At 43.3% G+C, this 25,849-nt stretch overlaps 1 protein-coding gene across 5 annotated transcripts in view; it reads left to right on the top strand.

Annotated features, from left to right (window-relative positions):
* Positions 1–25,849, top strand: part of YTHDC2 (YTH N6-methyladenosine RNA binding protein C2) — a 72,525-nt gene that overhangs the window by 15,801 nt on the left and 30,875 nt on the right. For all 5 annotated transcript variants that reach the window (XR_011362182.1, XM_069962699.1, XM_069962700.1 and 2 more), the window contains exons 2-13: positions 34–201; positions 1,752–1,842; positions 2,926–3,119; positions 3,972–4,171; positions 6,560–6,726; positions 7,363–7,465; positions 11,490–11,646; positions 12,916–13,023; positions 13,862–14,010; positions 15,294–15,429; positions 22,890–23,016; positions 25,538–25,603. Coding sequence is in view for 4 of the 5 variants with exons in the window: in XM_069962699.1 (XP_069818800.1) it covers positions 39–201; positions 1,752–1,842; positions 2,926–3,119; positions 3,972–4,171; positions 6,560–6,726; positions 7,363–7,465; positions 11,490–11,646; positions 12,916–13,023; positions 13,862–14,010; positions 15,294–15,429; positions 22,890–23,016; positions 25,538–25,603 (1,661 nt within the window). In the remaining variant the exon portion in view is untranslated. The remainder of the gene's footprint in view (positions 1–33; positions 202–1,751; positions 1,843–2,925; positions 3,120–3,971; positions 4,172–6,559; positions 6,727–7,362; positions 7,466–11,489; positions 11,647–12,915; positions 13,024–13,861; positions 14,011–15,293; positions 15,430–22,889; positions 23,017–25,537; positions 25,604–25,849) is intronic.

Here is a 25,849-nt window from a genome sequence, read left to right as displayed (position 1 = left end):
TTTTACAGTACAATTTATTTTGTTTTTGTGCAGTAAAAATGTCTCGTCCTAACAGCATGTCGCCAAGCCCTAGCATAGTTTTAAAACCAAAGGCTTTAAAATGTGGAAAAGCAAAGGGGCTGAAAGATATTCGTATAGATGAAGAGGTGAAGATTGCCGTTAATATTGCACTGGACAGATTTCGCTATAGTGACCAAAAAGGTATGCATTATTACTGACAAGCTAAATAATAGTTACATGAATAATATTTATTTATATAACACCAACATATTCTGCAGCATTTACAATTCTCAGGGTACATAAACAGACAATATTTATTGTAATCAGACAAAATGACACACTAATTGGTCAAATGTGGAAGAAAGACCCCGCTCACAAGAGCTTACAGTCTATGAGGGGATAGGGGTGAGACAAAAAGCCGCTGTGGAGAATGCAAAGTGACGTATACGTCACATGCCCCTCTATCGAAAGCCATCTTATGGTTAAAGGGGTACTCCAGCGTGGGGGCACTTTTGCGCTGGGGACGGGGAAAAGACGTCCACCCACCTCCCCGGTTCCAGCGGCGGATCCCGGATCCCGCCTCCTTAACTGAGTGGCTGAGCGGACCTAAGACGTCAAGTCTCGGGCCCGCGTCAGACACCCGGAAGCGGCCGGGCACCGGAGCGCCGCGATGCGGGACCCGCCGCTGGAATCGGGGAGGTGAGTGGACGTCTTTTCCCTTCGCCACCTCGTCCCTGGTCCCAGCGCAAAAGTGCCCCCACGCTGGAGTACCCCTTTAACAGTGTTCACTAGAACCAACGTTTTAAGATCCACACCTCATGGTCAGTAAGTAGTGGTCAGCTTGGTGCGTTGGCTGCATCATTCCAGTAAGTAATCCAGGAGAGCTGACAAGTATCATTTTATATACAGTGGTACCTTGGTTTAGGAGTAACTTGGATTAAGAGCATTTTGCAAGAAGAGCTCACAGTGTAACCCCTCTCTTCCTGGACAGAGAGTGTTGCAGATATGTGCCCACATATTTCCTACTCATTCCTTTATGCTCCCTGCAGTCTCTGTCAGCCATTGTGTTTCCCATCCTCTCCATTCCTGCTATAATGTGCCTGCACTTCCACTCAGCTATACACACTGCTGCTATAATGTGCCTGCACTCACACTGCCATTCACACTTCTGTATAGAGAAGTTTCTGTCACTGTCCTCCTGCACAGCTCTGTGATTCTCACTTCCTGATTGGTCCATGCTGAACACCTCCCTTCCCCATTGCTGTCATGTGACCACACAGACCTCTGACAGCAGCCCTGCTTCTCTATTTTAGCCTGTTGTACTACACTACTGCATTATGGGGATCTGCAGTTCCATCCTGTATCTACAAATTCCTGCTGTTATTTCAGGTTTATGCAGTTACTATACATTATACTCCACATGCTGATTGTTATACTGTACAGTAACTTATAATATGTCATATTCAGCTGCTTATCATTGTTTATCTGTTCTAGATGTTATTCAGAATAAAAAATTATTTTTGGGGGTGTGGAACCAATTGTCTGCATTTCAATGATTTCTAATGGGAAAATTTGCTTTGGTTTAAGAGTGATTTGGAATACAAGCACAGTCCCGAAACGAATTATGCTCATAATCCAAAGCACCACTGTATCTAGTAATATGTACTTCATTATGTTAACTGTACCAGTAGTTAGACCTTCCAAAATGAGTTTCAATTAACACAGTAGATTGTGCTTTTCTTTTGTTTAAGAGACGGAATTCCCTTCTTCTCTGACCAGCACTGAAAGAGCCTATATCCATCGACTTGCCCAGTCACTTGGACTAATATCTAAGAGCAAAGGGTAAGTTATTGTGTTAACATTACTTTTTTGTAACCGAGTCCCTCTAGCCCACAAATCTAAATTCCTTATATCACATGTCATTTGATACATCTAGTAAAATATTGTTGTACCATGTTAGCCATAGAAATCAGTAGAATACAGAAGAAATCAGCAGAATACAGAAGAAATCAGGGGATACCCTTTAGAGGCTAACTGAGTATATTTATTCATTCAGTAGTGAATGTGACCAAAAGATCACCCGTTTAGTTTGACTTATTCCTCTTAGTCATTCTGTCCCCCTGCCAGAAAACATAGAGCGCTATTTCCATCAATAGATCTTTATATTTTCACAGGAGGTGCAAAGGTGTCCATAGACTATAAAGGGGTTATCTATCTTACAAAAAAAGATTTTTTTAAAAAGTTTTAAAAGGGCCATAATAAAAAGCAACAAAGTAACAAACCATCAGTAACTCACTTCTACCATCCCACACTGATCCTCTGGTTAGCACCCTTATCTCACTGGAGTGGAAGTCACATTACCACCGCAGTCATCAACTTGTCAGAGGTTGTGGGCCGTACTCCTGGGATCACCACTTAGTAATGGGAGTCATAATGCAAGTACATGCATGTATGTTGCTGTTTCATTACCCTAGAAGGCCAAATCCGGTGTTTCCAGCAGCTCCAATATCCAATGAATAGGGGATAAGGGTCCATTTACACAGAAAGATTATCTGCCAAAGATTTAAAGCCAAAGCCAGAAACAGACTATAAGCAGAGATCAGGTCATAAAGGAAAGATTGAGATTTCTCCTCTTTTCAAATACATTCCTTGCTTTGGCTTTAAATCTTTGTCAGATAATCTGTTAGATAGACTTTCTGTGTAAATGGACCCTAACAGGCTGAGATGGGATGGGAATACTCCTCTCACATTATTTCTGATAGTTGTTTTACAGGTATTGTTTGCTTTTGTGAGAGCAGCCAATTGCCTCAGGTCCTGCTTCTGGCACCAAAAGCAAATAGCTGATTCTGTTTAGATTTGATTATTGTACAGTGTTTTTATGTACTAAGTAATCTTTACTTTTTTACTTTTATGTTATATTTTCAGAAAAGGCACTAATAGGTATTTAACTATAAGAAAGAAGGATGGCTCTGAAGCATGCAGAACTCGGATGTCCTGTTGCCTCATACAGAACTCAAAGCTTGCCCTGAGGAACCTCATTCAGCGGTATCCTGTGACCAGTAGGGAAAGAACTGATCTGCTACCAAAGACAGAACGGGAAAATTTGTTTGTAGAAGCTGGTGAGTGTTTCATTGTCTTAGGGGCCTATTCCACGGAGCGATAATCGGCCGAATCGTCGCTCCGCGGAATAGAGAGAACGATCAGCCGAGGATCGTGTCATCGGCTGATCGTTCATTTAGGTTCAAACCTAAAATCATTGGTCGCCACCCGCACATGGCTACTTGGAATAGCGGGCACGGCGGGCGACCGATGTTTTCAAAACATCATACATTACCTGTCCAGGCGCAGGTCTTCTCCTTCTCCCGGTCCCATGCCGCAGCAGCTTCGGAGTGCCCTGTCTGAGCTGACAGACTGCTCAGCCAATCACTGACTGGGACCGCCGCGGCCAGTGATTGGCTGTGTCAGTTCAGACAGGCGCTACGAAGCTTCTGCGGCACGGGACCGGGACAAGAAGACCTGCGCCTGGACAGGTAATGTATGAAACAAGCGCTGCAAGGACATTGGTACCGATGTCCCTGCAGCCCTCGCTAACTATTGTCGGGCCGTGGAATAGGCCCAGTAAACGCTTGTTTACATCATTGATCGGGCCCTGCTCGACCCGTGGAATAGGACCCTTGGGGATCATTCCTCTTAGCAGAGTGATAAACAACAAGTTAGAGGCCTTTTAGACGACCGATGTGCAGCCGATTGCAGGCAAAAACAAGTGTTACTCAACGAGATCGGGGCTCATTTGCAGTGTCTTTACGATGCACGATCAATCAATGCTACCATGTCTCTTTAGAAAGTTGTACTACAGATCTTGAAAATGGGAAGCGTGAGTAAGTATATGTGTTTGTTGAAGCACAGAGTCAGCTGAGAAGTTGTATAATTTACCAGATCTAGGTTAAGTTATTTGAAACTTTTGTTTTTAGAGAGCCGTGAGATCAACAAAACCAGTGGACGGCTGAACAATGGAATCCCCCAAGTGCCAGTCAAGAGAGGAAATTCTGAATTTGACTCTTTCCGTCAATCTTTACCAGTTTATGAAAAGCAAGAGGAAATTGTAAAGATTATTAAGGACAATAAAGTTGTTCTGATTGTTGGTGAAACAGGATCAGGAAAAACCACCCAGGTAAGTCCATATGACTTTTATGTACAGAAGCCTTCTGTATCCTACCCTTCAGAATCCATGTACAGTGGTACCCTGGTTCTCAAACTGCTCCGAAATCAAACAGTTCAGTTCTCAAACAGTATTTTAAAGGAAAGTTTGCGTCGGTTCTCAAACTTTTTTTGGCATCCGGTCTTGAAGTACAGTGATACCTTGGTGTTCAAATGAAAATTTACTCAGAAGTAATGTTCAGAATTTAAACTCTGCTCGGTATCCGAACACTTTTGCAAGCGTGGATGGTGGGTTGTACCTGGTGAGTTTAGCACTGGTGAGGCTTCACATAGAGTACAGTACTGTATAAGACTGCTGGAGTGTATATACAGTACAATAGTAGTACAGTCAGGGCACCACCATCTCCCATCCTGTACTGTATAAGATTGCTGGAGTGCATATAGAGTACAGGAGTAGTACAGTCGGTGCACCGCCTTCTCCCATAATTTACATTGCTGGAGAGAGGGTAGCACTATATAGTAAAAGATAAGTGAAGAGTTGGTGCACTGCTGTACTATAACTGATGGTTTTGTTGAACATTTTTTGTTTAAAATGTACTGTACAGAATAGTACTGTGATGATTATACTGGGGACTTATCAATGTAATAAATGGGTATTGTAATTAATTTTTGTTGGGTGCTGGAACCAACTAAACACATTTACATTATTTCCTATGGGAAGACCCTGCTTGGTTCCCAAACTGCCTTCCAGAACCAATTAAGCTTGAGAACAGAGGTACCACTGTATTAATTTAGCATGTGGAGTTTCTTCATCAATAGCTAGCAAACATATTTGTTGTAAGCATGTCCTTATATCTTAAAGGGTACCTCTCCAAATGGTTCTCTCTAAAGATGGGCATGCAGTCACAGCAGATGCTGGACGATCAGGTTGCAATTGATACGTCTTAAGCTGGGTGAGTTCAGTGCACAAGCCCCAGGACATAATCATGGCAACCTGATATTCCACACTCATCTGTGACTGCATGCCTATCTGTAGAGAGAACCAGCACCTGTTAAGAATAACCAATACCCTTTAAAATACATAAATTAGGCACACATTGTACAGACATATGTAGAATAGTTATAACATCACCTACATCATGCTGCTATCGGCTTGAAGAAATTGCTGACAGGTTTCACTGGTAATATGTAATTTTAAAAGGAATCTGTCAGCTGTAATTAAGGTTCCAAACGAATACGTTTTGGAGGCACAAATTAATATGTGGAGGGTACCGTGTGTCTCCTTGACCTAACAGCTATCTAACAGTGTCAACAGTTTAGAACATTGCTTGCAGCTGACAGATTCCCTTGTAGGGTAGCTTCACACGCACTGTATCGCTGCGTATTTAACGCTGCGTTTTTATCGCTGCGTGTTTGGTGCGATTTTTACATGCGAGTTTTGATTTTCACATGAAAATCATGTGAAAATCAAAACTCGCATGTGTATAATTGCACCAAACACGCAGCGTTAAATACGCAGCGATACGGTAAGTGTGAAGGCACCCTTAAAGGGAACCAATCATGCAGAATATGCCCCTAATGATAAGGAAATGTGCTGGTACATCACCCAGCACGCTTCCTAAACATGCGCCTGTACCCTCTGTGCCCTCCTTGATTACACCGTAATCTTACTTTTCCAACGTCCCGCGCTGTATGGTAATTAGCTCTAAGTAGTCACAATGGGCTGATCTAGTCACGGTCCTGGGCGGTTTTGAGCGCTGTAATCACGCCCAAAGGGGCGTGACTCAAAGACCTGCCCTCCGTTGACGTCACCTCCGGCTTGCGTTCCACGTCCTGGGGCCTGCGTTCCACGTCGGCGGTGCTGCGACATCTTCAGCACGCCACGCATGCGCAGTGCGTCAGCGTCTTTACCCGCTGTACTGCGCCTGCGTGGCGTGCTGAAGACGTCACAGTGTCGCCGATGTGGAACGCAGGCCCCGGGACGTGGAACGCAAGCCGGAGGTGACGTCAGCGGAGCGCAAGTCTTTGAATCACGCCCCTCTGGGCGTGATTGCATCACTCGAAACTGCCCAGGACCCTGCCTAGCTACACCCAGAACTGTGACTAGTTCAGCCCACCGTGACTACTTAGAGCTAATTACCATACAGCGCGGGACTTCGGAAAGGTAAGATTACGGTGTAATCAAGGAGGGCACAGAGGGTACAGGGGCATGTTTGGGAATATTTTATTTTTCACTGTAATGAAATTTTTTTCTTTTTGAGTGAATGCTTATTAAAATTGTGCAGGTATATATAAATCAAATGTAGCAAATATATATACATTTATTAAAGCCGTAAGCATAAGTAAAGATGAAATAAGTTGAAATGCAGAATTTAATTTGTTTATCATTTTTGTCTGTAAGATTCCTCAGTTCCTTCTTGATGACAGTTACAGAAATGGAACTGCTTGTCGTATCTTCTGCACCCAGCCAAGGCGTTTGGCTGCAATTGCCGTTGCTGAAAGGGTTGCTGCTGAACGGGGAGAGAAAATTGGTCAAACTATTGGTTACCAAATTCGTCTAGAGAGCCGGTATGTACTTTTCTGTTACTGTCTGTTACTAAGTTCTAACAACTCCAAATCTGGGAAATCTAATTTTATAGACATTAGATTTGTGAAAGCCCTTGGTGTATAAATAATGTCAACTTGATTCCTAAATGTGCCACTACAGGATTATGCTACGAAAATTTGCTCATCATCATCTATATCACTGCAGTAGTTACAAAGAGAACTGGCTTTAGTCCACAAAGTTGTGAACAATTGTTCTGTTTGATCTCTCAATAATTTCAGGACCTTATCTATATAGTTATATGGTAGTTTGGCTGTGGGTTGAAATTGGAGAGAGTATGTTAAGGTGTTCATGCCTTAAGATACAAATTTCGACATGGGCTACCCTTTTACAAATCAATTCTCAGCTCTCTCACTTGTTACTGTTAATGTATATTGTATATACATCAAATATTTAGTAAACGGAAAGATCAAAATGTGTTTGAGCTTAAAAAATTTTTTTGTTTAAGGTTAAATGGAGGAACCAGAAATATTAACCATTGGTGTAGTAGATTGGTGGAAAGTGTTTGCCCATAGAATATCATATTATATTAAAAGTAATTTTGAAAACCTTCTTGCATTATATATTTAAATCAAAAACATTTTCACTATGTGTAATAGGGTTTCTCCAAAGACACTTCTCACCTTTTGCACCAACGGAGTCTTCTTGCGAACTTTAATGGCTGGAGATTCTACACTTTCAACTGTAACTCATGTCATTGTGGTAAGATATATCATACCATATATATGTATCTACAGTTGCGCCATCCTGCAAATAATGCTATATACTTAGAAGCAGGAGTAGGATATGAGCTGAAAATTAAACAGGTTTTCAGGGATTTTTTGTTGGTCGGTCAGTTTCTGGTTAGTGGGGGTTTTGACATCCAGCACCTTTGCTGATTTGCGGTTTTCCAGGAGCCACTGTGCTCACAGATACAGAGAATGGAGCTGGATAGAGACAGCTGTCTGCATTGTGTAGTGACTGTGCTGGGTTACTACTGCTCATATCCCATTCACTTCAACAGACACTGAGCTGCAAAAAGCTAGGCTCTCTGTCTAGGTGGTGTAGCTCTGGAAAATAGCTGATCATTGAGGGTACCAGATGTTAGACCCCCACCTATCCTTATGATAGGCCATCAGTGAAAAAGTCCCAGAACACGTTTAAAGTGAATCTGTTATCTGCAATTCACGTTTCAAACTGCTGACATTGATAGACAGCCCTGCTTATTCCTGTGGCTGTGTTGACTTGACACATGCAGTAACGCAATGTAAATTGTTTAATTGCAGTTATTAATAATTTAGTTGCGTTAGACTATGTTCGCACTTGTGTTTTTGCCACAATTTTTCAGTAAATTACGCAATGGCTGTAAAATAGGGAAATGTTTCCACGATTATGACCAGATCGCTGCAAAATTGCACTATTTTACCACAATTGCAAAGTTCTCTGCAAGGTACTGTCAAAGTCGCATCATTAAAGGGGTTCTCTGGTGTTTGGTATTTTTTAATACACTGCTGCTGGTGCATATAAACCAATAAACATCCTATGCTATTTCCGAGACAAACTCGTCTTGGGAGTGACAGCCTGCTCAGCCAGTCACTGGCCGCGGGCTCTCCTGCCACAGTCAGTGATTGGCTGAGTGGGCTGTCACTCCCGAGACAAGTTTAGAGGCTCGAAAGTGGAGGCTCTGTAGTCAATGGGGAACACTGGCGACACCAGAAGAGGACATTGGGGAAGTGCAGAGAGGTAAGCATAGGATGTTTATTGTTTTATATGCACCAGTATCAGTATGTAAGTAAATAACAAATGCTGGACAACTCCTTTAATGCAAAATAAACACCATGCGTGAACATAGCCTTAGTGCATCACTTCATTGCAATAAATAATTAATTGACAACCAGCCATCCTTCATTGATTAACACAATGAAACTATATCGTGTATGAACATACCCTGTGCTGTGTATACAGATTATGTGCAGGTGGGAGATTTGGAATCAGGGCTTCTCTTTCAGCAGTCCATCAAAGATAGAGATAGAAGGGGAGGACAAGAGGCATAACAGCTCTCAGCACTTCAAGGGCTTGAAAAAGACACTTTGACATTTTGCACCAGAGAAGCACAGAGAGATATATAAAAAGGTATCATGTGTCTCCCTGTTATTTAAAGGTAACCAGTCAGCCCAATCGGGCTGATGTGGTTCCCTGAACTGGTTTTCCTCTCCGAACTCCCCCAGTGTCCTGTTGTGGCGTCTCTGGTCTCCCTGCTTACTGCAGCCGCCATCATTTCCGGGACAAACTCAGCCAATCGCTGTCTACAGCGCTATCCTTTCTCAGAAAAAGATTGTCTCAGAAGTGGTAGTGGCTGCAGTAAGGAGCAGACACCGGAGAGACTGCAACGGGACACTGTGGAGCACGGACAGGTAAGCGCGAGATGTTTGTTATGTAACCATTATATAAAAAATTTATGCCTGGGTTTCACTGTCATTACAAATAACTTTTGACTTGTCATCAGACATGTCAAAAGTTATTGATCACAGTGGGTCTCACTGCTTACCCACTTTGGTCAGAAGATATAGGGCCACATGTATCATCCGGCGAACGGATGATTTTCGGCGGAAAGTGCCGATTTGCGTATTTTTTTATTCGCAAATGGCCGATTTGCGAATAAAATATTTGCAAATCGGCACTTTCCGCCGAGTACGCCAGGGGGGGCCGAAAGGGGGCGTGCAGCGGGCGGAACAGAGGGCGCGGACTCAGAGTCCGCGCGATTTACCATCCGTTCCGCCCAAATGTACGCCGAAAACCTACTCCAGTCCTCAGCTGGCATAGGTTTTCGGCGGTGCGCACCGGCGCGCACGGGATTTATGTAGAAGCAGTCCGCCTCTACATAAATCTCCGTAGCGCCGGAGCTGCGGGGGAATTTATAAGTCCGGCGTAAAAAACGCCGGACTTAATAAATGCCACCCATAGTCTTTATGTAACACTCCCCAGCCGATCGCTTATTCCACCAGTAATTTATCATAGACTTAAAAAAATATTGACTACTCCGGCCGGGGAAAAGATCACACTACTACAATCTTTCCACGGCTATATATTCTAATCAGAGCAGGTTATAGCAGTGAGACCTGTTGTAATCAATAACTTTTGACTTGTCAAAAGTTATTTCTGGTGACAGGTACGTGTTAAGCACTTTCTTCAGAGGCAGAATGGTAGAGCTCCTCTGAGGTCCTGACTGTTGGTTTTATTTAAACTTGCAGATCTTTAACCTACAAATCCATATTAACATTATATAGCTGTTGCTTTGTAAATAGTAAAACTTTATGAACCCCTCAATAAAGAGGCAGTTCTGGACTTTTCTCATTAGTTAAAAAGAAAAAAAAATGGAAATAAAAATCCCATCCATTTTTACAGCCGTAATTAACTTTAAGGCATATGGGTTGCAGAACAGCTGTAGGTTAAAGCTATGGTCTTATAAATGATGTAAAGAGCAGGCTGGGAGCTTGTAATGTGTTGTAGATGAATGCTAAGGGCACCTTCAACTTTATATTTGTTTGTTTCATGAAGTGATGACTGATGTCCCTGCCACAGTCAAATCGATCTCTATCGATCTAATAATCAAAATGTCGCTTTCCAGTGTCACATGACAGTTTTTATCAGGGTTGTTTATTGCTCTTATTTTACCCTGTAGTTCCAGGTGGTGAGTTCTTGGCTGTTTCTTAGCACAGCAGTATTTTATTATATGAAGGACAAATGTCACTTGCCTCACACTTCACAGTCAGTTACTTTATCAGGGCATTGCATGTGTTATTTTGCCATTGCAGCCATAGATTTCTTTTTTTCTTCATGTACTAAAATACATTTTTTATTTGAAACTTGGTAGTTTATTTGGTAGCTGTATTCTTTTCATGATGGTAAGGTTGGCGTAACAGGTTACAATAAATGTATCTTTATCTTTTTAATTAATAGAAAAGTTTCATGATCTCACCTTGCAGATAAATGTGCATTACAGGGGGATGCCACCTACAACACCTGACCCCTATCCACATGAGACCTCCAGTGATCTATTAGAATGGAGCAGCAGTCTCATGTGCATGCCACCGCCCCATTTACAGTCTGTAAGAATGCTAAAGAATGTGCTATACAGTGCTGTAGTCAGTAAATTGAGCAGTGTAACTGCTGATCCATTTTTAATGGGGAATGACATAGGACCTCTTTTCTCAAGATGGAGGTCCCAAGAGTCCAAAAATTATTTATATATAATACTATATATATATATATATATATATATATATATATATATATATATATAAATTTTTTTAATGCGGCAGGTATGCAAATTACTCCAAGTAGGCATCAGGATGGGGAAACACTAGTCCCCAGGCATGATGTTTACATCACTCACAGTCAGAGATGTAGACACCTGCAGAGCGTGAGCACAGGGCAAGGCACCATGACTAGTTGCCCCTTGCTCTCATCCTGATTCCTAATTGGGATAAATTGCGTAGGATGTGCGCATGAATAAAACTGTATTTCTTACATTTTCTTTTTACTGAATCTGTTCAGCAAGACCCATAATGCAGTCCTAATGCTTTCACATCCTGGTGATAGGTCACCTTTAAACAGACACCGCCCCCAGGGCCTAAAATTTGTTGATGATAGTAAAATAATTTGGCACTTGTTGTCCTTGCATATCATTTGCATATAACATGTTTTACATTAGGATTGTGCTTCTGACTGTGTTTTCATGTGATAGGATGAAGTTCATGAACGTGATCGGTTCAGTGACTTCCTGCTAACTAAACTCCGAGATTCCATACAGAAACATCCAACTCTGAAACTGATTCTCTCCAGTGCCGCATTGGATGTAAACTTGTTTCTGAAATACTTCGGAGGGTGCCCTGTCATGTACAGTAAGCATGTTTCCAATTTTTTCCTGTCAAATTGTTTTTGAGTTTGTTTAGTTTAAATAATTCTGACATTCTAGCTTACTGTTACTGTAGTATTCTAACATTCTAGTTACTGTAGTTTTATTATTGATTGTAGACGCAAAATTCTTCTAAAGGTGTGTCATCACACAATGTGTTATTGTTTAAATCAAGTTTTATGCGCAACATATTTTTTGTATTTTTGGTGTTCTTAATAAAAATTTCCATTTTACCAGTAGCTAGAGAAGACACTACATTTAGCGGCAGGTTAGGCGATCCCAACCTGCTGATAGATTCTAATAGGGCAGGGGGCAGGAAAGCCACGTGCACCTTTATTATATTGGTGTGCTGCAGTGTTAAGTAACTTTTGTTAACATGTAAAGGAGGGCATTTGGCACACTGGGGTAATCCTTTGGCACCTCTGTGCGCTGATCTGCCTGCCAGCTTCTGCAGAATGCCAACTAATTCATACTTTGATATGTGGAGATGTTACTCTAGGCTGCAGTTCACTACAGACCACTGGATGAAAATTCAGGAGTAGGAATTCTGCCGCAGTTGGAGGGTGAGGAGGTCAGTGCTCCGAATGCCCTCATTTACATAATAAAAGTTATGCAATAATGCTGCAGTTCACCTATTTAAGGGACAGGGAGGTCGCATGTACCTTTCTCTCTCATCATATTTAGAAAAAAAGTCCCCCCCCCCCCCCCCCCCCCCCCAGTTTAAAGGGAATCTGTCACTAGGTCTATGCTGCCTTAAATGAGGGCAGCACAAACTAGTGACAAAAATGTTTAACTAACTAGTGACAGAACAATATATTATGTACCTGAAATGCAGGAGAATGGCCTTTGTGGCATGTCACTACCTCCTGCTGCTGATTGATAGCTGTCTGCCTATACAAAGTATATATACAGTATAGTTAGACAACAAGTGGTTGGTGAGCATGAATATCGTGGGCTACTGAGTGAACAATGGAGAGGACTAGTGTGCCGTGCTCAGAGCCCTTGTTATTCAGGAGGACATCTCTGAAATGGTTGCTTAGAACAGTGTAAGTGATACAACATTCTATTCAGCTTCTCCTTCATCAGTTTATGCTGTGCTTAGATAGGGCCACAGAAGTCTCTTTTAAAATGCAGGACTAGAAACATAAGAGGAAGCTGTAGGCAGGGTGGGCTGTGGAATGTTGGTCAGAAACTCTTATATGGCTGTATACCCCCTTTAACATGATGACTGTTGTTGTGTTTCTGTCATTTTAAGTACAAGGACGTCCATTTGAAGTAAAAGAAATGTTTTTAGAAGATATTTTAAGAACTACAGGCTACACAAATAAGGATATGCTCAAATACAAGAAAGAGAAAAAGTGTGGTAAGTACAGTAATTTCTTCTGATACATCAATTTATATAGTTTTCTACTAAGAATTTTTTGCTTGATATCATAGTATGCTGCTTTTGTATGAACCATTTTAGTGAAAAGTTTAACGTAAAAAAAAATAAAAATAAAATGCACTTGTTTATATATAGACCATACTTTCTAGTAATTTATCCTACAGCTCGATATATAGCAGGCTACTCCTGGACGTTACATAGCAGGCTACAGTGACAGAAAAGAACCATGGTGGCAATTTCAGGGACAGGGAGAGGACTGAAGAGGCATTATACATAGTACAGACTATCTCAGTGCTTTTCAATTCCGGTTCTCATGGCCCACCAACAAGCCATGGTTTGAGGATATCCCATACAAAGAACAGCTATAATAATACCTGATGCACGGAGTATAATTATATCACCTGTGAAATACTAAGGAAATCCTCAAAACATGACCTCTAAGGGGTCTGTAAGGACTGGCATTGAGAAGCATTGAATTGATCTGACAAAGAGCAGTTTGTTGTTATGAGACTGTGATCACCACAGAAAGCAGGGGAGTGTCTGCAGCATAGATCACTGAAAGGGATTGCCCCATTGGCTTCTATAATTACATTTTCCTCAAAAGCTACCTGAAAAGGTAGAAATCAGAGCAACGTGAAAATACAGAAATCTTTTAAAATTATATTTTTGAATGTAAAATTGAGTAAGGTATGAGAAGCTGTGCAAATGATTCAGTCAGGAGTGTACATACACTCATCTCTCACAGGTACAACAGAAGTATCTAAGTATTTACATACCTACAACATGCTTTTTTTTTCTTTAAATCATTTGTTACCAGAGGAAAAGCAAAATACAACCCTGTCCGAATGGCATTCAGCAAAAGACAACAGCTTAAAAAGTGACATCCAAAGGCAAAAAAGCATTACCAACATGACTGAGGAGTGCAATTTACTGGAAGATAACGGGGATGCAGTGCTCAGTCAGCCGGTATGGTGTAAATCTTTATTTGTCATGCACCCTAAAAAAAAACTAGATCATTGTAAGTTTATTTTTTTTTTAAACTCCATGTTGGCACAATACAAAGAAGGTTCCTTCTCTTCCATGTTTATGGTTGTTTGAAGTAATATCCACCTTTTAGCACCTTTTTGTTTTATATCCATCATCCTGTGCTGAATGATTTCCTTAAAGGGAACAATCACATGGAAATTACAACTCGTTTTTGTTGGCAGCATGTTAGGGTGGTATTCCACGGGCCGATGGGGGCCTGATCAACGATGTAAACGAGCGCCAATCTGTTAGATCGGCACTCGTTTACTGGGCCTATTCCACGGCCCGACAATCGTTTAGTGAGGGCTGCAGGGACATTGTTACCAATGTGCTTGCAGCCCTTGTTTCATACTTTACCTCACCAGGCTGCAGGTCTCCTCCTTCTCCCGGTTCCGCGCGGCAGCATCAGCTTCGGAGCGGCCTATCTGAACTGACAGACCGCTCAGCCAATCACTGGCCGCAGCAGTGAGGTTAAAGTGTGATATTTTCAAATCGTCGGTCGCCCACAGCGCACTGCTATTCCATGTAGCGATGCGCGGGTGGCGACTGATGATTTTAGGTTTAAACCTAAATGAACGATCAGCCGATGACAACGATCATCGGCTGATCGTTCTCTCTATTACACAGAGCGATAATCGGACGAATAGGACCGATTATCGCTCCGTGGAATAGGCCACTTAGAGAGCAGAAGCAGGAGATTTGATGTATACTTTTGTGGCCAAAGGTCCAGGATAGCTTGTCATTTATACTCATTCTGGACTAAGTAGTCATGTGTAGTCAAATCTGTAAAGTGATCTGTACAGCATTGCAGCAACATGTGACACCGGTAGATAGAGGAGACAATAGCAGTTCCCTGTGGAATGATCTCTTCCAAGGTCACAGAGCACGCTCAGTAATATTTCACATTCAAATCGAGGAGAGAGACTCTGTTGTCATCTTTGTCTATGAGGCTGACTGTAAAGCATGTCCCTAAATGCTGTTAAAAGCCCGGGCAAGATGGCAATCCCCATAACAATGTACAAAAAGGGAAATAAAAAATTACAGTCAGAAAATAGAAACAAACTAGAGAACTAGTGCACTCTTAGTGTCCTCAAAATTCATAAAGATATCAGGAGAATGGCTACACAAAATGGTGTCAATTATTATAAAATTGATTTGTTTTACAAGCAAAAATGTAGCAGCTTGCTAACTTATACTATTGTTTTCTATGACTGTGCTTTAAGACCGAAAAGGATGTGAATTGTCTGGAGCCCTGGCTGATAAAAGAAATGGACTCTTGTCTTTCTGATATTTGGCTTCACAGAGATGTAGATGCGTTTGCTCAGCTTTTCCAACTGATAATGACAGAAAATATCAGTGGTAAGTTTCTATCTTGTTTATTACTCTTTTTCTCGTGCGTCTTATTGGGGGACACAGATACCATGGGGTATAGGCTGCTGCCACTAGGAGGCGCTGACACTAAGAGAAACAAAGGAAGTGACTCCTCCTGAGCAGGATATACCCGCCCACAGGCACTGAGCTAAACCAGTTTAGCTTAGTGTCAGTAGGAGGCAGACACAGGTCTGGGTTCTCCAGACCAGTTTCTTCCTTTATGTTTAGTTAGTTGGTTTTTCTTTTTCCTTCTAGGTTCTATGGATTCTTGGGCACGGTGGGTTATCTAAAACTCACCCTGATCCCCCCACTATGCGACCAGGGAACAGACCATAAATGTAAATGGGCTGTGACCCCTCGGTCGCCACCGGCCGGCAACGTGACACCAGGGCCCCAGATCAGTCTGACTATCTGGTCGCCTTTCTGCGGACTCTGTATCCGCACAGCCCCTTCCCGCCTCGCCCCCCAAAGCTTGGCGCGTAAGGTGAGGCACCCACCGGCTGAAGACGACTGGGTGAGTATGTGCTCCTATATGGTGAGTATATTCCCCCTGCCCTCCCTCCCAGGCCGCCATTTTACTCCACATAGGCAGCTCTCCCTCTCCAGTCACTTGCAGCCCTCCCCAGGCAGATACTCCTCTCCCCTCAGTCGGTAGCAGGCCAGCCCTCTCCAACATTTTATTTTTATTAGTGTCTCTCTCTCTGGGTGCCACTGTGAGGGATGTTCCTCCCCTGACTGGGTGCTGCGCAGGCCGCAGCTTCCCGCATTTTTCCTTTTCATGTGGCTCTAGAGACCATACTAAAGGATGCTCCGCCCCTTTTCCCTAAGCCCCGCCCCTTACCGGGTGCCGCGGCATCCTGCCCTTTTTTCCCTATATTGTGGCTCTCCAGAGTACACACAGGGCTACCTCCGCCCCCTCCTGATATGCCCCGCCCCTTTTCGGGCGCTGCGCGGCCCTCTTCATTACTTCTCATTATGTTTGGCTCTCACTGGAGCCTGCTCTGGGGATGCCCCGCCTTCTCAGGTAAGCCCCGCCCCTTCCGGGTGCCGCGCGGCCCGGAGAATTGCGCCTTTTTTCTTAACTGTGGAGCCTGCACTGGAATGCTCCGCCCCCTCCCGGCAGGCCCCGCCCCCTTCGGGAGTCGGGTGGGCCTCAGCATCCCACCTTAATCTTACCTGTGGCTCTCGGTGGAGCCTTCACAGTAAGATGCTCCGCCCCCTCCCGGTAGGCCCCGCCCCTTTTCGGGTGCAGCGCGGACCGTGGCATTCCCCCTTTTGGCTCTCTCCAGAGCCTGCACTGAGGGATGCTGCTTCCCCCTCCCCCTGCCATGTGTGTGTGTGCGGTCTCCTGATGGAGCTACCACACACACTGCCCTTCTATTCCAGCAGCTTGGGACACTTGATGCATCTCTCCTGCCACCTACTGGTGGAAGTGGTTATTACACCATTACATATATGAGAATGGCTTGCATCATGTTTTATTATGGCCAATGTTCCATATAATGTTCCAGCAACCCTTGGTCTGCAGATCCAGCATTTTTGGTGCTGGTTGACACCTCTGTGTCAGATTTTATATATATAAGATTACATTAATACTTATATACAGACACTCTGGTTCCCCTCCAACCACATACGCACAGACATATTCCCCATCACCATACAGTGTTTCTGTGCCCTCAGTGAGATCCTCTGCTACATGGTGTCACGAGAAGTTCATGGAACCAGACACGTTACCCGCTATCCAGGCGGTGTATCTGTGCTCTGAGCAGAACCCTCTGCTACATGGTGTCACGAGAAGTACATGGAACCAGACACGTTACCCGCTATCCAGGCGGTGTATCTGTACTCTGAGAACCCTCTGCTACATGGTGTCACGAGATGTTCATGGAACCAGACACATTACCCGCTATCAGGTGGCGTATCTGTGCTCTGAGAACCCTCTGCTACATGGTGTCACGAGAAGTACATGTAATCAGACACGTTACCCGCTATCCAGGTGGTGTATCTGTGCTCTGAGCAGAACCCTCTGCTACCTGGTGTCACGAGCAGGACACGGAACCAGACATGTTACCTGTTTCCAAACAGTGTATCTTTGTTCTGAGCAGAACCCTCTGCTACACAGTGTCACGGTAAGTACACGGAACCAGACACATTACCTGTTTCCAGACAGTGTATCTGTGCTCTGAGCAGAACCCTCTGCTACACAGTGTCATGGTAAGTACACAGAACCAGACACGTTACCTGTTTCCAGACAGTGTATCTGTGCTCTGAGCAGAACCCTCTGCTACACAGTGTCATGGTAAGTACACAGAACCAGACACGTTACCTGTTTCCAGACAGTGTATCTGTGCTCTGAGCAGAACCCTCTGCTACACAGTGTCATGGTAAGTACACAGAACCAGACACGTTACCTGTTTCCAAACAGTGTATCTGTGCTCTGAGCAGAACCCTCTGCTACACAGTGTCATGGTAAGTACACAGAACCAGACACGTTACCTGTTTCCAGACAGTGTATCTGTGCTCTGAGCAGAACCCTCTGCTACACAGTATCATGGTAAGTACACGGAACCAGACACGTTACTCGTTGACAAACTATCTCTGAGCAGAACCCTCTGCTACATGGTTTCACAAGCAGGACATGAGACCAGACACATTACCGTTCCTAAGGGGACTACTGTGTTCTTGAGGCAGAATCCTTTGCTAAATGATGTCGCAAGCAGGACATGGAACCAGACACATTACCTATTACTATGCTGTGTTCCTGTGCTCTCACAACAGAACCGTCTGCTACATGGTTTGTTAGACAGGTTATGGGACCAGACTCATCACCCATTGCCAGTCAATGTTCCGGTGTTACTCAGAGCTTCCAGTCCTGTCACTCACATCACCCATTAGCGGGCGGTGCTTCAGACCTGCCTCTCATCTTCATGACATAGATTCCTTTACTACATGATGTCACAGACATAGAACTGGACATGTTACCCCCTCCCAGGTGGTGGTACAAGGTTATTCAGACCTCTCCCCTCTGCTGCATGATATGGCTCCAACTACATTACCTGGCTCCAACTACATTACCTGTAGTTCGGTGTGCACAGATTGTGGTATTCTGTTACACGATGTAATACACCACCTTCAGGTTTGCTCACTATCCTGGTGATGCTGGGCAGTTCTCGTATCCAGTCCTCATTTACATAGGGACACAGTCCTGATCTCTTCCCTGCTCCCAGGGCACACACTGTAGGCTTCTGTTTACAGGTCTGACCAGGCACGTTACCTGTTTCCAGTCCAGGTATTTGTATCTCTTGAATGCTGGTCTTCTGTTACTTACTGCTTGCAGCTACTCTGCTCGTGTTACCCTGTATATTACCTTTCATCCTCGTAGGACTTCCATGATCTGTGCCTGTCACTTCAGGGGATCATCATGGGGTAACTTGTTACTACACCATGTTGTCTTCTATATGTTTCCACTAACAAGTCTCATTACCTGCTCTCAGGCAGCGTAACCTTGTTGTATTCCTCTTGGGCTGTATCCTTTCTAAAACCCAAGCATCCTGCTACGTGTCCCACTACACGAGGTACAGAACCCCTCGCTTTACCTGCCCCTGGACTGTTGGACTCTCATACTCTGGTCCTCTGAGTGGCCGGCAGCATACAGATCCGTTCACTATTTCATCCTGGTACTGTCAGGGTAGTTCTTCTGTCCTTTGTCTGGGCATAACTACCATGTTCTGGCATTTGTCTCGCTGGCTGTTCCCCAGTAGTATGGCTTGAATTGCTTAGGCCGTCCCCTCTTTGATCTGGATGAAGTGAGGCCTCTCTGCTCCTCAGGTAAAACAGTAAAGGGTTTCTTCTACCCCTGGTGTATGTAGGACATCAATTGCCTACATGTCTATCACAGTGCTACTTTAGGACTTCTCCTTCTGCATCTGCCTATGGCCAACATGGCAAGTATTTAGTCTTCTCTCTTAGGCAGCTGCAGTCTCACAGGGTGAGGATTTCCTGTTTTTCTGCCTGCACTGTTTCTCTACCGTTCTAAGCATAGGTGTATGGTCTCTTCGTGGTCTAGCTTCTCCAGGTGTCCTTGCTTGGCCATATGGACTATGAAGCATTGCTCTCAGTTCAGGGTTTTGCAGTGCTCCCGCTTACACCATTACTCCTTCTCCCTGGCTTAATGCACTGTTGTGCATGACCCCCCCATCCTGGGTTTGGTTTTTTACCACTCAGTCAGAAAATCTTCAAGCAGCCCTTCCCTCCTCCAGGAGGATGGAATATTTAGTATAAGTATCCTCCTGAGGACTGCTATTCCGTAATAGCTTCTTCCGACAGGCAGGTGTGGGTTTCTGACCCTCACTGGCCTCTATGAGCACTCCTGCTTGAATTCCTTGTCCTTGGTCTTGTTGTTGACTGGCCATCCCCCTCCCTTATGTTGTCTCCCATGTGGATTCCTTGAGAACTTAATCCCTTAAGGGTTTCCTCTCCTTGGAAACAGGGTTGTTCACTGGCCCATTCTGGCAGGACTTACATTTGCTGTTCTGCTCTTACCAAGCAACGTCTCTGCTCACCCTTTGAGGCGTTGGTTTCTGGATCTAGTTTACATATGGACTCTAGTCTATGTATTACCTGTTGTGCCCATTGTCCTGTGACAACTCCCATGCCCATCAGCCTTACCTTGACCTCCCTTGACAGTTTTCTTCTGGGACTCCAGGCTCTCGAGTACCTCTAGGCTTCCTTGGAGCGGAGTGTTTTATATGATCAACCTCCTTTCTAAGGCTCTAACAGCCCATGGAGTTGTTTTTTCCCCGGCTTACCGGCTTTCCTCTGCTCCTCTTTTCTGCCGGGCACTGCGGGGTACCAGGTACTACTGTACTCCTTCCAGGACAACTTACTCAAGATTCTGATCTTGTTTTTCCTTCCTTCCCTGGACTGCATTATGCTTGGACAGCTTGATTCTTCTTATTAACATGTGTTTCTCAGATGGGATAACTCATGTCATAGGCCTGGCTTCTCCTGTGCTCAAGTTTTGTCTTCTCAGTGAAGACTGTACTCCTAGGCCCATGGAGCTTTCAGCCTGGCCATTCTTCCCAGCTCCATAGTCAAGGACGCAGCTTCTCCTGCATCTCATGTGGCACCTTCTATGAGAGACGCTCAGTCCTCTCTCTCCTTTATTTGACGCCTTAGACCTCTATGTGCCATGAAACATTTTCCAGTCTCTCCCGTCATGGTTGTATTTGCCTTTTATTCTGTTCTACCTCAGAGTAAGTCCCTGCCGCCTGTGGTCACCCACTTGGCTGGGCGTCTGCTTTTTTTCCCCACATATAGCCTACTAGTTCTGTTGGACTCGATGTTACATCATGTTGCTGGCTTCCAGGACGGACACAACCCACTCTGTCTGCCGTGCAGCACGTTGCTCCAGGGACTAGACATTTTTTCCTTTGCTGCGGACCTGTAGGGGTTTTCTCTGATGCATTCAGCATCATCCCTTGCTCTATTCCTAGTTGATGGTTGTGTTGGTGCTATTCTGTGCCTTCTCACCAAGCGCTCTTGTCTAGCGGTTATCTTTCCCACCCCATGGACTGCTTTTGGACGTCCCATGGTATCTGTGTCCCCCAATAAGACGCACGAGAAAAGAGGATTTTTTTACTCACCGTAAAATCTCTTTCTCGTAGTCTTCATTGGGGGACACAGCACCCACCCATTTTCTTTTGGGGTTTTTCCTCGGTATGGTAGTTTTCTCCGTTTTTGGTGTTATTCCTACTTTACCTGTTCTTGACTTCTCCTACTGCTCTGGTACAAACTGGTTTAGCTCAGTGCCTGTGGGCGGGTATATCCTGCTCAGGAGGAGTCACTTCCTTTGTTTCTCTTAGTGTCAGCGCCTCCTAGTGGCAGCAGCCTATACCCCATGGTATCTGTGTCCCCCAATGAAGACTACGAGAAAGAGATTTTACGGTGAGTAAAAAAATCCTCTTATGTTCATACAGATGGCCATATACATAAGATAGAAGTAGGTTGATTGTTGAAAAATTGGCTGATAATTGATGATTTCACTGATGCAGCCATGCACATTTTAGCTTAAATTCACTGTTACAGTTCTTCAGAGTCGTCATCTTTTACACTGGGTGATAGATGAACATTCTGTGAATGTTGTTCATCGACTAGAGGCTATTGGACAAAACTATCAAACAACGCTGACTTAATTTCAGATGAGGTGGTTGAGCAAAACATTTGTTAAATTTCACTTGATAAACAATTGTTTTGGTAGAAATTTGCAATTGTGATCAAATGTATTCTAATAAGCATGGGTACCTTAAAGGGGTATTCTACTTAAATGTTGAATCATCCCCCCCTCCTGGAGATTTAATAATTCTTTACATATTTGTCATTATCTTTTCAGATTCCTTCCCTCAGTTCTGAGCTTGCTGCTTGGTGCTGAAGGCACAGAAAACGTTGTGAGCTGCTCTCTCAGTCTTCCCCTGCTTCCTACTACCTTCTGAGATGGCTAATATAAACAGTGTCCCTTGCTTGTTGCCTCTGCCCTGTGTAAGGACCCTATTCACCGGGATGATTATCGTTCAGATTATCAGGTTAAGTCGTTCGAATCTAAGCGATAATCGTTTGATTGAATAGCAGTTAACGATTAACGACCGAACGAGAAATCGTTGATCACTTAATAAGACCTGGACCTATTTTTATCGTTGCTCGTTCGCAAATCGTTCACATTGAATAAGATGTCGTTCGCAGTAGTGGCAAGACGATCGCAAGAACGATTATCGTTCCATGTAAATGGGTGAACAATTTCAGGTCTTTCGCAATAGTGGTTGTTTGAGATCGTTAATTGTTAACAATTATGCAAACGATAATCGTCCTGTGGAATAGGGCGTTAATGCCCAGAGGGTTAATCTGCTGTTAATAAGAGGGTTAAGGTGCTGATGACCTCACTGTTGATCTCATTTGCCCTTCAGGCATTACAGGGTACAGCCGCCAGGGACCCTGTTTACATGTATTTACGAGAGCCATCTTGGAAGGGAGAGGGGAGGAGGGGGAAATGGAGTTAGCAGCTTACACACAGTTTTCTGTGTCTTCAGCAGAAAACATCAGCTCAAAATTGGGCAAAGATGACTGAAAAGTTAATAAGATGTATGGAACCAATATTTAATTTCCCGGAGGGGGGATGATTCAACATGTGTTTTACCTGAACAGAATACTCCTTTAAATTGGTCAAATTCAGTGTGGACATGTGAGTATAATGGTAAAATGCAATCTCTAATAGACAACTGCACCTAATATTGTGCATGTTGGAGGATTAATGTTTAGGTAATTTAATGCTAACTTTGCAATATTAAACACCAACTATGTTAAAAATACACAGCTGTTTTTACTTTATATATATATATATATATATATATATATATATAGTGTTTATATATTTTCCTTTGTGGTGTTTATCCTAGTTGACTACAGACACAGTGAAACAAGTGCATTTCCTTTAATGGTGGCTGCAGGACGTGGCTTTTTAAGTCAGGTAGAGCAGCTTATTGGCATGGGAGCCGACATCAACAACAAGGCTTCAAATGGATGGTAACTATTGTATCCTGTTAATGCTATCCTGAAAATGTGTTATTCACATTTCTAGATTCAAAAATAGTTTTACAATTTTTCAGTACTTGTGAAGTCCTCCTTCAGTTCTGAGTAATGCTTGAAGTCGTAGAGCGCATGGTATAAACTTTACGCCTTCATTATTTCATTGTTTGCACATTAAGTGGCAATTTAATCGCTCCATTACTAAAATATATTACCCTGAATGTGATTAGTCTTTACAATATACATCATATTCCTAAAAAAAAATTATTATTTTGTTGTATTTTTTTTTTTAAATGAAAAACAAAAAAAAACCTCTCAAGACCCCTTCTTTCTTAGGGTAGCTTCACATGTACCATATCGCAGCGGATTTTCTGCTGCAGATCCGTAGCAGATTCGACTAAATGAATGAACACAGCTTCAAATCCGCACTGTCAAATTTGCTGCGGATCTGCAGCAGATTTGATGGTGCAGATTTGATGCTTTGCTTATTCATTTGGTCAAATCTGCTGCGTATCCGCGGCAGAAAATCCACAGCAATACGGCACATGTGAAGCTACCCTTGAGAAAGGCCTCCATCATATTGTAAGTGCTGAAACAGGTTGCTTTTAACCCCGAGACGACCCTGGACGTAGGGTTACGTCATGGAAGTCTGTCCCCAGACGACCCATGACGTAACCTTACGTCCTGGGTGTTTTTCCCGCTATGAAGCGCGCTCCGCTCCTTCTTAGCAGGTGGGGGCCGGCTGCAATCAGCAGCCGGGACCTCACCGGTAATGACACGCTGCAGCGATCGCGCTGCCGCGTGTCATTAACCCCTTAAACGCCGCGATCGTGGCGCGACCGCGGCGTTTAAGTGTAAGTGACAGGGGGAGTCCCCTGTCACTTACCGATTGGGACCCCCGCAGTTTGACTGCGGGGGTCCCGATCGTTAAAACGGACTGCCGGAGGTCTCTTACCTGCCTCCGTGCGGTCCGATCGGCGATCTGCTACACTGAGCCTGCACAGGCAGGCTCAATGAGCAGATCGCCGATAACACTGATCAATGCTATGCCTATGGCATAGCATTCATCAGTGTAGAAATCACACAAGTGTATGTCCCCAAAGGGACTTCAAAAGTGTAAAAAAAAAAAAGTTCAAAACACTAACACACTGCCCCAAAACCCCTCCCCCAATAAAAGTCTAAATCACCCCCCTTTCCCATTATATAAATAAAACATATAAAAATGAATAAATAGATAAACATATAATATACCGTAGCGTGCGTAATTGTCAGATCTATTAAAATATAACAAGCGTCATTGCGACCGGTAAACGGCGTACACGAAAAGAGGGGAAAAAGTGCGCAGATTACCGATTTTATGTTACATTATATATTAAAAAAAATCAATAAAAAGTGATCAAAACGTCCGATCTTCACAAATATGGTATTAATAAAAACTAGAGATCATGGCGGAAAAAATGACACCCCATACAGCCCCGTAGGTGAAAAAATAAAACTGTCATAAGCGTCACAATAGGCCCATTTTATTAATATTTAATTGCCAAAAAAAAGGATTTAATAAAAAAAAAATATATATAACATTAGAGAATCTGTGTAACCTGCATATGGTTGTGTTCGGACTGACCTATAGAATAATTGTATCATGTCGCTTTTACCATATAGTGCATTACGTAGACACAGGAACCCCCCAAATGTTACCATATTGCATTCTTTCTTACGATTTCACCTATTTATATCTTCATAAATAATATATTTGGAATTCCATCATACATGTTATGGTAAAATGAAAGACACCATTACACAGTACAACTATTCCTATAAAAAACAAGCACTTACATGGCTTGTAGATAGAAAACCGAGAGTGCTAGAGCTCTTAGAAGGGGAGGAGGGAAAAACGAAAGCACTAAGATCAAAATTTGCGCGGTCCACTGGGTCATTTTGGGCCTGGTCCTCAAAGGGTTAATAAACACTATTGTTGATACATTACTTGGACAAGGCTTGATATCTACTACAGTGAAAGCAAGCTCTCTTTTATCTGAATATTAACCTGTCACCTGCGCTGAGGGCTTTGGTCCATTGATCTCGGCTTGAAATTGCTATTTCTGTTAACTGTGCTAGAACCACTAAGAGACCCTGCTCTGTATTGTGCTATGCGAAAGACCTTCATCAGAGCAGGGGATTGGGAACTGCAGGAGTTATAGCTTTGCAGTTCTTAGCACAAACGTTGATAGCAGCAGAGGGGCCCATGTCACCCCTTACTGCTACTAATTAACAGAAGTGGCTGTGTTAATAAAAAAAAAAAAATACATTCATTTATATTAACAAGTCATTTACATTAATCAAAGCAATGTATTAGCTTGTTTTGTTTTTTTAAATAAAACTCTGGAGTTCCCCTTTAACATGTAAATAAATCTGGGTGTAGCATATTTTTTATCATTGTATTAGATCTTTTAGTTTGAGGTTATCTATTTTTTTTATCTTTTGAAGTAAATATCCATATTTCTTTTTAATGTTATAGGACTGCTCTGGACTGGGCTAGACACTTTGGACAGACTGAAGTTGTTGACCTCTTGGAATCCTTTAGGTAAACCACTTGTACAAGATCTATATTTTTCTCCCCATAGACATGCCCACAGTTTAATGTACCTGTCATTTCAGGTGACTTTTCAGGATGCACTGTCCTATGTATGTATATGAGGAGCAGGACTAGATTTCATCATTCTATTACTAGTTTATGCCACCCCCTCCATTGTTAGACTGGGTTCACACTGCGTTTTCAGCATCCGTTTAACAGATCCGTTTTTTTAGCGGTCAAAAAAGTAGTGTCAAC

The sequence above is a fragment of the Dendropsophus ebraccatus genome, chromosome 3 (genome assembly GCF_027789765.1).
Source record: "Dendropsophus ebraccatus isolate aDenEbr1 chromosome 3, aDenEbr1.pat, whole genome shotgun sequence".
NCBI classification, from domain to species: domain Eukaryota; kingdom Metazoa; phylum Chordata; class Amphibia; order Anura; family Hylidae; genus Dendropsophus; species Dendropsophus ebraccatus.
This window is presented reverse-complemented; position numbering and strand designations above follow the sequence as displayed.